Source organism: Strix uralensis, chromosome 17, assembly GCF_047716275.1.
Source record: "Strix uralensis isolate ZFMK-TIS-50842 chromosome 17, bStrUra1, whole genome shotgun sequence".
Taxonomy (NCBI): domain Eukaryota; kingdom Metazoa; phylum Chordata; class Aves; order Strigiformes; family Strigidae; genus Strix; species Strix uralensis.
The window spans coordinates 16,473,528-16,489,038 of record NC_133988.1 but is presented as its reverse complement, the minus strand read 5'-3'; the positions used below and the strand labels follow the sequence as shown (position 1 = coordinate 16,489,038).

Sequence of the window (15,511 nt, the reverse complement as noted above, 5' to 3'; positions counted from 1 at the left end):
GAACTGCAACTTTTGGTTTAAACATTTCCCTGTGACAGTGCAATGAGCATGTGTGCTCACTGGAATGTTACAGCAACATAATGGAATTTATTTAGCTATAGTTGAATAGTTTTAAACTATAAAAAAAGAGCCTAAAAGATGCAAGCAAACTCAAATCACAACAGCCCTATGGCATCAAAGATTCCAGGGGAGATGTGAGTGCTGGTCTCATCCTGCAGGCTCCTTTCTGTTCCAGGCCCAGACAGGGACCAGGAACAGCAACTGTTTCTCATCAAGACTTTGCCTAGGTTGACACCTGGGAAGAGAAAAGGAAGGAATTGTTAAATCGAGTACAACTGATAGTCCTTGAGGTGTCCTGTCTGTGGGAAGAGGTTGGGTTGTTTCTGTCGAACAGTTGGTTGGAAGCAGCAAAGCCCCCCATCATCTCCCCTCATTCCTCCCTCCTTTTGCTGGACTGACAGAACTGCTCTCCCTCCACTCCCCAACCAATTTCAGAAATAACTTGGTTGAGGGAGGCAACAGGAGGTGGCAAACTTCACCCCAGCCCTCATTTTGCAGCTGCAGGTTGGATTTGGGCTCAGGCTGAGTGACTCTGCCAGGAGAGGGCCTTGCTCCCTCTCCCCCTGTGAGCTTGAGAGCATGTAGCAGCAACAATCCACACGCAGGGCACGTAGCTGCAGCTCCCAACACAGCGATGATCATCTACTGGGTGTTATCTTATGTAGGTGGGTACTGATGGGGTAGTTACATCATGGACACCTCCTGCTCCATAAGAGGAATCGAGTCTTGAACTCACACAAAGGGCCCTTGCAACGGCTGTTGCTCTGTGCAGGGGTTGAGCAAAAGGAGAAAGCACAAGTCATATCCCCAGCATTTAGAGGCCTTACCACTGTTAATTGTCCATTTTTGGCTTTGAAGACCTGAGGCTCCTGCCCAACAGTGAACACCATCGTCCCTTCCTTCCCAGAGCCAATGCGAAACTGAAGGCTGCAAACACAGAATTACTCATTAGGTGCTCTCCTCGCAAGAGGCTTTGCTCTGAGCCCCCTTTATTTCTGTTCCCTCGGCAAATCTCGTTAGTTTAGAAGATCAGAGCCCTCCAGCTTAGGTAAATTTCCTCCACAATTGCATTATACCACACAACCCAGAAGGGTTTGATGAATAGAGCATGCCTGCCTGGTCCGGGCATCTGAATTTTCCTGGTGCAATTAAGCACTAGAAGATAAGCAGATCTGACCTGGAGAAAACCACTGAACACACAGAATCTAATTACAATTGAAATGCAAAGGCCAGAGAGAGAAGCTGGGGCAGAAGTACGGGTTTCATATGCCACTTTCAATTCACATAGAGATTTGAGAGACAGACTGCATCCACCTGCCATTAGCTTGGTGGCGTGACTGAGGCGGTTCTTGCACTCAGCAACCACATTTCAGGGCCTCTCAGGCTTCTAGGGAGAGGAGCCTTTATCCCAAAGTGACCCTCAGGCTTGGCCCAGCAGGTTTCCTCAGAGCTGGCGCTAACGAGATCTGTTGTGAAACCGCTAAACCCACCACCTCACACCCAGGTCACATCAGCAGAAGCCTGAAAAAAAGTGGTTTTACAGTACAAGTCCCCTATAAACAAGTTTTTAAGCAGATGGGTCATGGGCAGCTCTTGGAGCAGAGCAGCACGTTTGCAAGGCACAAGCCCAACCACTGTGGAAGCAAGCTTCGTTACCCGGGGAAGAGGGTGTCATGATTTTTAATGTATTTTCTTGTTCCAGCGCAGCCCCATCTTGTTTCCCTGTGCTTACAGAAGGAAGCCATGCTACTGCAGCAGACCTAATCAGCTCAGGGCACTGTCTGCTGGGCTGATGTTAATAGTTTGGACCTAAGTTGTGCAGGCCTAGAAGTTTTTGCAGCAGGTTCTTCCATAAAATACAGCCTGCACAATAGTACCCATCCAACTTCCTGCCTTACCTTCCCTGCACAACTTTAACAAGGTTTTGCTTATTGGCCAGCATGCAGAGTTTAGTGACCGTCTCAAAGATATGCTCACACTGAAGGATCGCATCTCCCTGAAAGAAACAAACAAACAAAAAAAGGGCATAAAATCTGGCACCGCCCCAGCACGTAAGCAGTCGTGCATTCAGAGAAACTCCTTTCTAATGCCTGAGTAGTGACGGCTGTGTAGAAGCAACACAGCAATTACTACAGTCATGTACAGGTCTGGTCCCCTTCCAGGGACTATTTATGATTTATAGCAACTGTGGCTCTAAAAAAAAAAAGGAAAGTGAAAGCAAGAATGTAAAGGTCTAGGTGATGACAGAGTTATTAACCATCAGTAATTGTGTAATCCCAGTATTTCATAGGAAGATACTAGAAGTGTCACCCACAAGACCTTGCTTCTAACCACAAGCTCCCAGTAGCTACATTACAATTTTCTACCTTCTGTTTGTTGTCCTCGGGAACATGAATGACTACAATCCCATCGCTCAGGTTACTGGTGGAAATACCTTCAAAAGAAATCCAAGAATTAGAGGAAAAACTACCAGAGACAGTCCCACAGCACCACCCTCACCCTCCCAGCACGAGGGTGCTGTTCCCGCGGGGGCAGCGACTCCAGCCCAGGTTACAGGAGGAAGTCTTGTACAAGAAGGGGGGCTCTGGACCGTACCCAGTGTGAGAAAGCACAGCCCCCCACTTAGGGCAAAATGCAACAAAGCGACTACTTTGAAGCATTAATCCTGCTGAAGATCACCGTATCTGTCATCCACATGTCCATAACACATTCCCAACGGGGGTTATTTAAACACAGTGCGCTGTTTGCTCCCTACCTTTCCATGCTACCTTTCTTTTAGTAAGGGAGGGAGGGAGAAAGTATATATTCTACCCCTGGAGTGTAGTTCAGACCATGGCAGGATTAAAAGATACCTACAAAATGGTAGGAAAGTTTTGTTTGGGTGGTTTTTTTTCCTCTCTCCCCCCTATTTCAGCAGAAAGCAATGTTCTCCTGCATTTAAGCATTTCAAAGAACTGCATCCTCTTACTTGGAATTTATACTTCAGGGAACTGCACGCTGACACACAACACCCTTTATCCATCCCCCAGGAAAAAGCGTTCTCAGGTAGATCATTGCTTCAAATATCTTTGAAAGACCAAGTTTCAGAAGTTCATCTTTCCACCCCCAGGGTCTCTGGCAGAAAGGGGAGTCCCACGCTGACTTCCACCATTACCTTTCAGAGTGGCGTAGTCTATTTTCTGCTTGATCTTGGCCATTTCCACCACATAGGCCGAGGACTGGGTCAGGACAAGTAGCCGGTCTCGCGCTTTGAACCCGTTCCTGTCATATTTTATCACGGGGGTCACATACTGAAAACAACGAGGTGGTATCAGCGTCTCTCCCTACCGCAGGGCCCTGTGCTGGAAGCGGTTCAGCAGGGAGCAGCACCCTGCAGATCCCAGCTCCAGCAGCTGCTGCCCACCTCTGCTTGTAACCGTCCAGTTTCTTTGTACAGGGAAATTCAGAGATGGCAGAATCATGCTTTGAGAAAGATGGTTTACCTGTGCCCTCTATGCCGTAAGCAGGGGAAGTGCAGTGCACACCCCTGCGCTTCTCCGGCCCCTTACAGCCCAAAACAGGGTTAGTGATGCTTTTTAAGCAATTATTAAAAGGAATTTTTGCCCAGGTGCATTTTGAGACCTGTCTCCAATTTAAAAGTGAGGCAATACTTGCTACGCTGCCATTCCTCAGTCTGCCCAGCCACAGAGGCACGGCTGCAAGGCAGCCTCGGGGCGTCACAGATCGCCCAGCCCGCGTGAGTGCCCAGCGCCAGGCTCAGCTGGTTCCAGGGCTGCTGAGCTGCCTCTGTGCTTCCCTTACCTTGATCGTCTCACCTTGGATGAGCTGCAGTACTTTGGGGTTTATATCGTTCTCTTCTGAGGAGCAAAGCAGAAAAATAAACTGAGTGTAGGCGACAGGCGGCCACAATTCCCACCAGCAAAACACCAGAGAGCTGCATTAACTGTCTTGTCCTCGTCCCCTGCATTAACTGTCTCGTCCTTGTCCCCTTGGCACTCTCCCTTCGAGACTGAGCATGTTTGCTTCCAGCTACTCCTAAACCCACTCCAGTGATTCTTGCCCTGCCAGGGCACTGCTAGGGCTTTCTTCTCACGCCTTTACGTGCTTAACACCGGCTACACAGATTCCCCAAATTCACAGATTCCCCAAATTCACACCTCTCCTTCCCAGCAGCTCCAGGCCTTTGGATGGGATCCCCACAGCTGATCCCCACCCAGCCTCCCCACTCCATCCAGCACAGCAAGGGCAGGTCCTGCCCCAGCCCACAGGGGATTTTGTTTGGGTTTTTTGCTCTGTCCCAGGAGGGGCTCCAGGTACCCCCCAGAGTTTGAGAACTGAGTCTGGCAGATGGATCACCACGTTTAGTGCCACTAGACATGACGAGGTGAGGGAATTCAAGTGGTAGGGCCCAAACGCAGCAGGTGATGCTGCCTGTGTCAGATAGGAATTTCTCTTAGAAACAATCTGTTTCGTCAAACAGAATTTTCCTGAGCAAGGAGCACGTGGCCGGGTCCTTCAGTTCAGGGGTTTGCTGTGTACTCACTTAGTCGGGTGTCCATGAAAGGCTGGTTTATGCTCTGCAGGTAGCCCTCCTTCTTCCCTCTGAAAACGGCACTTGCTACCACTTTTTGCTGTAACTGTTTCGAGAAGGAGCAGCTTTTACCCTCTTGGAGTTTCTCCGTCAGTTACATCAGCAGGTACAACATAGGTACCGTTACTGCACAGCATCATCCTTTCACTCATGCGGGATCTACCCGACTCATGCTGCATTTCTTGCAGCATCTTTAGGTTATTCCTGTATTACACCAAATAAAGGGGTAGTGGGGACTAAACAGTCCTACAGATTTTTCTTATTTATGGATCTTTTCTAATTATACAAAGTGCAGTTTTAATGCCATAAGATTAAGACCCATGTGTCTGTAGAATTGCACTGTCTGTTGCAAGGGCCACTGAAACAAACACCTGACTCCAGGCTCAGGAATCTGCTCAGCCAGAGGAGCAGTGGTCTGTCAGGAGGTGGAGCTGCATTTCAGACAGTTCAGAGAGCAGATATCACAACATGTTTTAATTCACACGTATTCTACCTATTAGTTACCTGCACTTTCCTCTCAGCAGTAACACCTCGGCAGTATTTCCTTACTAGGTTCCTAATGCAGATTTTCTGTAGCATCTCAGATGTCTACATTAAAAGAAAAAAAAGGTAGTGAAGTTGTGCAAACAGCTCCTGCTGCAGCCCTACCAAACACCTGCCTGGGGCAAGCTGTTTTTAACATCTAGTCACAACTCCATTTGAGCTCCCCCAGCCCACAGACCACCTTACCAAAGAGCTTTGCTACCAGAGGGTTAATGCCCAGCAGCAGCTGGAGGACGCAGAACACCAAGGCTGAGTCCTTACTAGAGTCACCACAAGCAGCAAACCCCCACGTGCCACCCCCGGAGGAGACTGCGGCGCTGCTCCTTCCCTCGCCTTCTGTCTGAGCTCTCTAACTTCCCGGGCCCACCGAGCACTGGGCACAGCCAGCACGGGAGTGAGATGGCTACAGGCAGGATCAGAAGGGCCATAACAAATGCCAGCAGCCGTTTCTGAACGAGTGCGCTGCTGGAAGCAATTAGAGTTGTCCCGTTCACGCACTGAGGCTACCTGTCCTGCCAAAGCCCAGACAAGGTGAAAGGCTACAGGTCTGTCTGTGCCACGAGCTTAAAATATGGTGGGATTCATTTTGTTTTTAACAGGGCTCACTTTTCTGTCAGTGTTCCTTTCTATTATCCTTTCTGCATCTTCCTTTCTATTATTTAAGACAAAAGCACCAAGCTCCCTCCTTTCCCTTGGAAACTTCAGCAACAGCACCATTCCTCCCACTCCCACCCTCCTATGCACACAGAGGATCTCAAGTTTTTCCAGAGGCTCTGCCATCGTGCCCAAACAGAGGACAAACCAGCCAGAGATCACTGCTCTTTCCTACGTGAGGTGTGCACACAGGTGACCACGGAACAGAAGCCTGCAGCCACCCTCACCTCTTCCAGGATGGACGGAGGTTGGAGCCAGCTCTTATCCAAGACGTTTTTTGGAACGTGGTCTCTGAGCTTCATGAAGTATTTGTATTGCACAAGCTTCACAAATTCAATGTTCTCTGGGCAAAGGGGTTTCTTCCGATTGATGAAGCCATTTATGAATCTACAGAACACATCCAAACCAGAACTTACACGTTACCTCCAGAAACCAATGGAAATGCAAAGGCAAGTCACAGAAGGCACACAGCAGGCTCACTGACATTAACTCAGGTGCACTGTCACCTGTGTTACAGCCATGGAAGTCTTAAGCTTTATAATATTCCAAACTTTTTTTCCCCCAAGTTTTATTGACCAAAATACAGTGCTTTGGAAGGAGGATCAGCACTACTTCTGACACAGTATTCAGGAGCTAGGTTTAAGGGAGTGGAGATGGAGGAGCGTATGTGAAGAGAACAGGCAGGCACGCGAAAGATTGGTTTGGAGATTCCTTCTACCAGTATAAACCAGCAAAGCAACAGGAATTGGTGCAAGTCAGAGAATTCCTGAAGAGGTGATAGGCGTTTCTGATCAACCCCATCTGGCAACTGTCCTCCTAACTACCATGACGGCTTAAAAACAGGTGTGAAGGAGATGGTTTTGACTCGCTGTACTGTCAGTACTCTGGACTCATTGTGCAGAGACCATCACTAGGCTGTGACTCACAGCCCTCCCCACGACCACCATGCAGTGTTAATTACTTCCTGATTATCTGAACTGCCCATGTCCTCTTCTTGGCCGCCTTCCGTGCCAGCGCTCCTCGCCAACAAGCCTCCAGCTTGATAGCTGCAAGAATTAATCAGGTTCTTGCATTAGTGTCAGAGGTCCTGTGCCATACTATCCTTTACAGCCACACAGCAGAAGTTATAACCGGCTCTTTTGCAGCTCTTCCATCAGCTGATCTGTACAGGAAGAAGCTGAGAACATTTTTCTTCTCTGTAGTGACCGGCTGATCCAGCCCTACCTGCACTGTAGAGCTCAACATCAACTCATCAACAATGTAGTGTACACAGCAAACAGCTCATCTCAGAAAGCTGGCCTCTGAGCCTGCAGCATTATTCATCAGCCTGTCCACCATGATGAGAGGGTTTGCTCCCTCACAGTTAACAAGCAACTCCTCAGTACCCCAGAACATCCCCACGTGCGCAGCAGAGGGTGCTGCCGCTGCACAGAGCGGCTCCCACAGCTGATGTTTGGGTGGCAGCAGTGGGGTGAGGTGCTAAACAGCCCCCTGGGAATGCTTTTCACACAGCCATCACCCACATCTGACACTGACACCCACAGCCCTGCAGGGAAGCTGCTATCTGCAGCAACACGGATTCAGGACAGAATCCCAGAATCATCTCGGCTGAAAAAGCCCTAGAAGCTCCTCCAGTCCAACCATGAGCCTCACCCTGACCGTTCTCAACTCCACCACATCCCTCAGCGCTGGGTCAACCCGACTCTTCAACCCCTCCAGGGATGGGGACTCCCCCCCTGCCCTGGGCAGCCCATTCCAACGCCCAACAGCCCCTTCTGCAAAGAAATCCTTCCTAAGAGCCAGTCTGACCCTGCCCTGGCGCAGCTTGAGGCCATTCCCTCTTGTCCTGGTGCTGGTTCCTTGGCTCAAGAGACTCATCCCCCCTCTCTGCACCCTCCTTTCAGGGAGTTGCAGAGGGCCATGAGGTCTCCCCTCAGCCTCCTCTTCTCCAGACTAAACCCCCCCAGTTCCCTCAGCCGCTCCCCATCAGACCTGTGCTCCAGACCCTGCACCAGCTCCGTTGCCCTTCTCTGGACACGCTCGAGTCATTCAATGGCCTTTATGGAGCGAGGGGCCCAAAACTGAACCCAGTCATCAAGGTGTGGCTTCATCAGTGCCGGGTACAGGGGTAAGATCCCTTCTCCATCCCTGCTGGCCACGTTATTGCTGATACAAGCCAAAGGGACCTCCCAAAGCGACAACTCCTACTGAAAAGCACAGCCCTAAGGAGAGAGTACTCAGTTCCAGAGCTCCTACCTGCTTCTCTCTTCTTCTGGTACTCTCTCTTTCCAAGGCATCCTTTATATTTGGCCTGTAGTCTTGAAACTGGCAAAAAAAGCAGAGACATTGCTTGTATCCAGGGGATCCCAGCATTCAGGAGCTGTGCTCCCAGCACTCACACCACGTGCCAAGATCAAGGAGGGTTTTGAGGTACAAAGGTGCCAAAACACTGCCAGGACCAGAAGCAGCCCATAGGTAAACGTAGCTCCACGCATTTCAAGCAGGTACAAACAGGTAACACCAGGAGGAGACAGATGGGATCCCAATCCCAGGGGAAAGGTACTCAGTGCATCTAGACATGGACCACCAGTTGCTGGAGCTCTAAAGGAGATAATATATCTAGAACTCAAGCAATAGAGCTGGTGATTTCTCCCCACCCTGGAAAAAGATTACTGAGTTTTTCCTTGGACTCTCTGGAGCTTTGCAGACCAGGGGTCTCTGCTCTCACCATGGTGCATCGGCTGCATGAACCTGGAGCCCAGAAACACAGTTTACCCAGGCTCTGCTTCTTAGTCTATACACAGATAAAGGGAACTGGAACCATACCTAACCGGTGCTTTCTGAATTCAAATGCATCTTCAGTAGCAAACAGAGTCTTTGGGAACCGAATGAATATTTTGGTTCTGAAAAAGAGACCATGAACAGCTTATTCCTAGTGAGCCATCATTTCAGCTGCCCTAACCAGGCTCAGAGTCCTCCAACTAGCTGTACTGCTAACGAGCCACATCTTCTGTAACCACTCTTCATTTGTTTCCCAGCAGCTGTGGAGCTCAGGATAAGCAGCTGAAACCCAGGGAAAACAGGTTTCCTTGTCTTAGCTACTATCCTAGACAATAATTCATGGATTCTGACAGCCACAGGTTGAAGGTGACAGTAGAGAGCCCTGCCTTGCCCTGTGCCTTAGCAGGGAGGACAAGGTTGTGGTTCAGGAGTGGTTGCAAAAGGCAGTTAAGAAAAGAACCCAGGCCTAAGCCAGGCAAGTTGCCTCTGGCTGCCCAAGCAAGCAGGGAGACCTGGAGCTGAAGCGAGGCAGCCCATCTACCCTAACCCAGAGATGGAAGAAACTCAGCTGGATCGAGCTTCCACAGAAACAAGAAAGGAAAAATAAAGAGAAAATTTATGCATCTGGGCTTTTTTTATCTGTCTCCTTGCTCCTGTGCACTGTATACCTTTGGGCTGTTTTAAAGAAGCCACTAACCAGAAGCCGCCAGGTTTGCAGACCCAGGCGGGTCTGCCCAGTTCACGTGGTCAAGGAAGAAGGATCTGTTCACCCCACTACATCTTGCAGCTCTCCGGGAAGGGCCACAGGGTGGTTTGCGGTCACAGACAGGACAGAGGATTGAATATGGAAAACACCCTGTACCTGAGCAGCAGAGATCACAGAGAAAATAAATTTACCTTCCTAATTTGTACTCCTCAGGCTTGTAACCAATATGCTTGATGAGCATCTCCACACCCTCAGCCGCTGGCCCATGCCAGTGGGGCCAGGTAGCTGGACAGAGGGATTTATACCTGAAACATCAGCAAGACATCAACACAAATAACTTTATGTTTGAGGAACCCCTTCCTGAGACTCTCCCTACCCCCCGCCAATTCCTACTGCTTTATTCAAGGCAGAAGATGCCAAAGCAGATCAGAATGGATAGAGACAAGAGACATGTACAAAGGTTATCTCTGACGCAGAAAAGTGTCTGCTGACACCTCCACATCTCCTGTCACGGGGACTTGACATTTAAACAAACCTTGCTCTGAAGCCCTCGTGGGAGGGCAGGTTTACCTGGCTAGAGGGCAAAACAGTTCCACTTACCTTTGCAAGAAAAGTTCATATTTCCGCCGATACGCGAAGCCAGCTCGTCTCACCCGCAAGTGCTCCATCAGTCCCAGGTATTTTACCTGATGTCGGATCAGATAATCATCAAACTTCCCTGTAGTAAGAACACACATCCACTGGTAAACAGCCTGTGGAAGCGCACTCACTTGTCCACATATTGGGACGAATAAAGGAGGAATCAAATCCACAGTTACCCAAGGTGATGACTTTGCTGCTAGCTTAACTAAGATTTTTACATACATATATACACACACAGCGCGTATATACAACATATATATGTGCTGTACGTAGCTACAAGCTAAAGTTTTCCTCACTGCATTCCTTTATCTCAACTGTGTCTTCAGCCCAAAGCCTTACCAGGCTCCTTGTTCTCATTCGGTTTAATGCATCGGACATAAGAAGGCTCCTTGGACATCAGGATTTCTATAAGACTCATCAGACTGTTTTTGAACTGGGTTGCAACCTAAGATGACATTGAAAGAACTTTCTTAGCTTTGGAACTCATCACTGCAGCAATGGAAATCAACTCATTCCCTGCACCCACCTTTAAACTGTAAGTAAAAGGCTGACAAAGGCATTAGTACCACAAGGCTTTTGAAGCACAGTGAGCCATAACTTACCTGGACAGAGTGCTGCACTGGAAGATTTAACTCCTGCCGTACAGCCGGACACGCAAGGTAGCCCTTCAGAAACTAACTACTGTTGGATGCTAGGCACAGGGCTCATATTAGAAGGATTCATTAATAACAACATTAAGGTACGTCCCTTTGCTAGCTGCTGTCTCAGCAACGTCACTGTTCAACTACCAGGAAGCTAGCAGGGGTGTAACACCAGCCAAAAGAAATAATCCACTGCATTCAGGACTAAAGACTGGACCAGCGGTTAAGTCAAGACTTGGGAAGTTGAGTTTATAGTTCAAAGTTAAGACTAAAGATGAAACTCACAGTCTCTGGTCTCCTCCTGTTGTCCAGTTCTGACAGCAAGAAGCATTCTCTAATGATGCCATTTTTAGAGTTGCACAGCACCTGAAACGGGGGGAGTGAGAAGCCACCTTATTTGGCAGGCCTGCTGCTCCTGCTGCGATGCTTCTACGCTTGAGCAGCTCAGCTGTGAGGACACACATGCAGGTGCCTAAAGAACACTGCTACGGAGAAATCCATGTTCTTGTTTGCTACGGAGATTAAGTAAATCTTCTGCAAAACAGCTCTGCTTTGAGCAAGGTAACTTAAGAGAACAGCCTCCCGTTTCTGTTCTTACCTCTTTCAGGTTTCTGTACAGGAGATCATTATTCTTCTCCAGAAATCCTGAAAAAAAAAAAGTGTGATTCTTTTTGGAGGCTACACACTTTAGCACAAAGTCTGAAAATTTCCATCCTCAAAATTCACATTGCATGCAAGTTTGAGATTTTCAGGTAGCACCTTCAGAGGGCAGATATTTTGTAATTCATCTTCACGTCAAGTTATTACCTACTGCCCTGGCTTAAAAGCTCAGGTAACTCCTAGACTAGCACTTTGCTCACACTCACCAACAGCACAGTAAGTGACTTCTCCTGCATAGTGAAGGAGGCGGAAATCCACCCAGTCAATCGATTTCCGTGTTTTCTGGTCTGCAAGCTTGCGACTGCAAGGGAAAAAAAAAAAACAAAACACGAAGAGAAAAAAAAGCAGCAAATGGACTTCCTCAGCTTGCAGAAAGTCACCTGCACAAAAAGCAGCTGTAGGAGAGCTGGGAGTCTGTCTAATGTCTGTTCTATCAACATGGCTCTGACTGCACAGCTATGGGCAATAATCAAATTATCATCTATCTGCCCATTCTGAACAGTTAACAGCAAAATTCAGTGCTGGAGAATGGAAGTCAGCTACCATAAACTCCTCAAAATATGTGTGACCTACCCGCTGCCATTTGGCAATGATCACCCTTTCCAGAAGTATTAATATTTCCTCCTATAACATTCATTTAAATACATTCTTATTACCTATATGACAGAAAGATCACCAGCTTCCTCAATTTCAAAGTGAAAGCAGGGGGAAGGATTGTTTGAGATATTTTTCCCTAGAACAAGAACCCAAATACAAAGGTGGAATCAAAAGAATTCAAGAATAGCAGGAGCATTTTAGAAAGCAAGAACTCCTGGGGGGAAAAAAAAAAAAAGGGAAAAGGAAAACAAAAAAGAGCAACTTCACAGTTTAAGTTTCAGCTTTATAAGCAGTCACTAACAGCAGAGTTGTGTGTCACAACAGCACATTACTACAAAGTTTCCTTCCAAAATTATCACCAAGTACAGATCCCATTTAAGTAACTCTAGCACTTCTATTTAAAGCTTTTAATCAGGCAGAACAGTATTAAGGCACATCGTGGTGACAAGGAAGTTGGCTATAAATTTTCCACTTGGCTGTGATGAACTTCAGAGATGTAGAAGGTGACAATTCAGCAGCGTGACTCTGAATTGACGACTTGTCAAAGCCTTTCAGTGGGCTTCTGCTGGGAACTGCCAGAACAGCCCAGCGCCAACGTGTTCATCTGTCACCAAAACGGAATCCGAAAATATGACAAACTGAGTATTAACCAAAATGCCACTCATCTGGGAGATCTGAGCAGGAGCATGTTTCTTCCCTCTTTGTACCCAAAGCTCACGCATATCAAGATGGACTTAAATGTTTAGGTGCCCCTCACAGCCTAGGGCATCAGGCTCCTCCTCACAGTATCTTCAGCCTTCCCTGGAGTCAGTGGGGGACAAAGCCATCTAACCTCCGTGGGCTAAAACCACGGGCCAAAGCCATCTAATCTTTAGTCCCTAAAATTAGTGTGGGGTGAAACTAGACTCGAAGAAAAGGAGACAGGAATCCCCCTCCCACCTCCCTAAGACCCCAGGTCATACTCTGCCAGCATAGCACACAACATTAGACAGGAGATGGGCTGCTTGATTTTCTTTGGTACAAAACAAAAATTGTTCCCTCCCCAGTAATCTGTCACAGGTAAGAGATGGGAAGAGTTTCCTCTGTGGTAGGATACAGAGTGTAAATGCATACGTCACGAAGTGGGCATGATCTCCTACTTTCTCTTCCAGCTTTTCCAAGAAGCTCAAATCAGTCGCTTCACCAGGCCGTAAGCACTCTTCATCCTGAAACAGCAGGCGCTGAATCAAATGCTGCTCTGAACAGACTACTCCCTCCTTGCTAATATCTAGTAAATTTGTTATGCAAAACCAAAGAGCGTGGTTATAATTTGAGATTAGTTCTGTTTTATACAAGCAATTTCCTAGTTAAATAAGCTTTCATTTATCTGTTTTCAGTAGAACTGTCAAGGTAAATCAAGTTAAGCCAAATCTGCCTTTTTCTTCCAAATTTGGCAATGCACTGCCTCATGCTTTATTATTTGTAGTTCATTTAAACAAAAACAGGGAGAAAGATTACATCATTAGACACTAAAATTCAGAAGGGCCTGAAGAACTCTTGGTCTGGATGAATCACAGAGTTGGAGGGGAAAGACAAGCTTATAGATTATCCTTTTTTATCCTTTTTTAACCCAAGAAACTCCTACAACTCCTTCTGCTCTTCCAGTTGTACTATGTGTAGAAAAGTCCTGCTGGAAAGGGCAATCCATTGCAAGGTGAAGCTAATGCTGAGCTTCAGCAGCACCTTCTCTGGATTACAGCGTCCTAATCCTCTGTCTCCCATACCAAGGTGATAAAAATTCTCAGCTTTGTAGACATGTCAGAGGTGGTGGCAAGGGACAACTCAACTTCAAGTTTGGCTACAAGTCTCTACTGGAAGATTACTACATTTCTTACTAATTCGGGTTTGCATTCAAGAAAGTATCATTGTGGTATCATCTGAGCTTGTGTGCTCAGACTCCTCTCCGTGGAGCTGCACACTTATCAAAGCAAAAAGCCTTGGACAGCACTGCAGAACAAGCTCCTTGTTAAAGGCTCTGGAGAGAGATGCCTTCAGCCTCGCCCGTTTCTCCTGCCATCCCTATGAAGGCACAAAGAGGATTTTCTTCAGATCAGTGTTTTAGGAGCCATAACAACTAAAGGGCAAGGAGACAAGAGGAGCATGTACAGCTCAGGAGGAGGTAGGCAGCTCTCAGGTTTCTCCCCTAGCTGAGCCCTTCTGAAGCACCAGACATCAAGGCCAGCAAGTCATGGAAGCAGACAGATGGGATGAATTCTCTTTCATCTTTACAGGAGCCTGGATGTCTGACTTCAGGTGGCTATGGAGAAGCACTCTCATGTTCTGCAGTCTCCCCAACAGTCCTTGAAGAAGCCGGGGTCCCATCCCTGTTGTTGATGGAGCCAGGCAGGTTGCTGCAGGTACCTTCCTTCTATGTCTCAGTGTCTCCAGGCAAAGAGTGGAGAGAATGGCCTAGGTCTGCCTTCTCAAGCACTCCGAGCTGCTGTAGAAGCAGCACACCTCCTTTAAAACCCACAGCTCTCTAGCAAGCAGATCCTCTACCTTAACCTTCTGGGTCTTTGGTTACAAGGTCTGTTTGTTTACATTCTGAACAATGCAGTGTCATCAGATAATTAGAGGAAAAATACCATTTATGGACCATTACAGCAGGGCACAGGCAGGCATTTTAATTTAAGCAGCACAAACTCTGTTCTTACCAGAATGGAGATTATCCCTTTATGCTTCTGCTCAACCAGGTCACAAATGATCTTGTTGTTAAAATATGGAATTGGTTCCCACTTGAAGGAAGAGAAAAAAAAAAAAAAAAAGAAAAGTTTTAGAGGAAGATCTTTTCCTTGCCATTTCTAAGTTCTTTGGAGCCAGATTCCAATCACAGTAAAGATCTGTATTGTGAATGAGGACCGACCAAGCTGCTGGGGAAAGGGACACCACAGTGATCTTCCACCCCACTCCATAGTCTTCCTGCTCTCAGCAGCCCAGACCATCCTCTTATTCTGCACGTTAACGCACTCCACTGTCCAGGTCTACGCTGTTGGAGCTCCTCATTTCTACAGGAACATGCTCACAGCTGGGCCCTTTGAGTTTTGGGAAATGTCCTACTCCTTTCTTAGATGATGTAAATTAAGTCTAGGCCAAATTACACTTCAAAAAGGGGTACACAATGAGACCCATGTCTATCTTATACTTCCAATGTGAATAATGCAAACTAAAAAAAAAAAAAAAAGAAGAAAGCAGGATGCCTTCTTCATTGATGATCTAAAGCATTCAGTTGTAACGGCAGTTCAAAGAAAAAAGGGGAGGGGAAAAAAATAATTACCTCTATTCCTTCCAGTTCATATTCTTCCTGCTCTGCTTTCAAGGTCATCTCAATCAACAGCTGCTGGAGCTTCTCATTGCAGTAATTAATGCAGAACTGTTCAAAGCTTCAGAGTGGTCAAATGAGCATTAGTTTTCATTGATTTCATGGACAGTTTTACTCCTCCCACCACTACCTACCATTTTCAAGCCAAAGAACCCCCTTCTATACAGATCAAACCCGTACACTCCTCCCACACCACTGTACCAGTGGCTCAAATCTAGGCCAGATGTCCAAGCTAAAGCTTTCACCAGGGGGTTCACCAACCCAGCACACTCCCATTT

General features: G+C 47.3%; 1 protein-coding gene across 9 annotated transcripts in view; it reads right to left on the bottom strand.

Moving 5' to 3' along the window:
* Nucleotides 1-60: 60 nt before the first annotated feature.
* The window catches only part of MYO1H (myosin IH), a 57,655-nt gene continuing 42,204 nt past the window's right edge, over nt 61-15,511 (bottom strand). For 8 of the 9 annotated variants that reach the window (XM_074886749.1, XM_074886750.1, XM_074886751.1 and 5 more), the window contains 21 exons: nt 15,189-15,294; nt 14,569-14,649; nt 12,989-13,080; nt 11,485-11,579; nt 11,217-11,263; nt 10,904-10,984; nt 10,317-10,422; nt 9,936-10,053; nt 9,527-9,640; nt 8,675-8,751; nt 8,105-8,173; nt 6,810-6,894; nt 6,076-6,235; nt 5,156-5,239; nt 4,604-4,697; nt 3,862-3,917; nt 3,215-3,350; nt 2,427-2,494; nt 1,959-2,056; nt 888-987; nt 61-295 (listed from right to left, as the gene is read on the bottom strand). In XM_074886749.1, coding sequence (XP_074742850.1) covers nt 284-295; nt 888-987; nt 1,959-2,056; nt 2,427-2,494; nt 3,215-3,350; nt 3,862-3,917; nt 4,604-4,697; nt 5,156-5,239; nt 6,076-6,235; nt 6,810-6,894; nt 8,105-8,173; nt 8,675-8,751; nt 9,527-9,640; nt 9,936-10,053; nt 10,317-10,422; nt 10,904-10,984; nt 11,217-11,263; nt 11,485-11,579; nt 12,989-13,080; nt 14,569-14,649; nt 15,189-15,294 — 1,879 coding nt within the window. In that variant the 3' untranslated portion in view covers nt 61-283. Of the gene's footprint in view, nt 296-887; nt 988-1,958; nt 2,057-2,426; nt 2,495-3,214; nt 3,351-3,861; nt 3,918-4,603; nt 4,698-5,155; nt 5,240-6,075; nt 6,236-6,809; nt 6,895-8,104; nt 8,174-8,674; nt 8,752-9,526; nt 9,641-9,935; nt 10,054-10,316; nt 10,423-10,903; nt 10,985-11,216; nt 11,264-11,484; nt 11,580-12,988; nt 13,081-14,568; nt 14,650-15,188; nt 15,295-15,511 lie in introns of those variants that run through there. The other variant, XR_012631257.1, reaches the window with a different exon arrangement.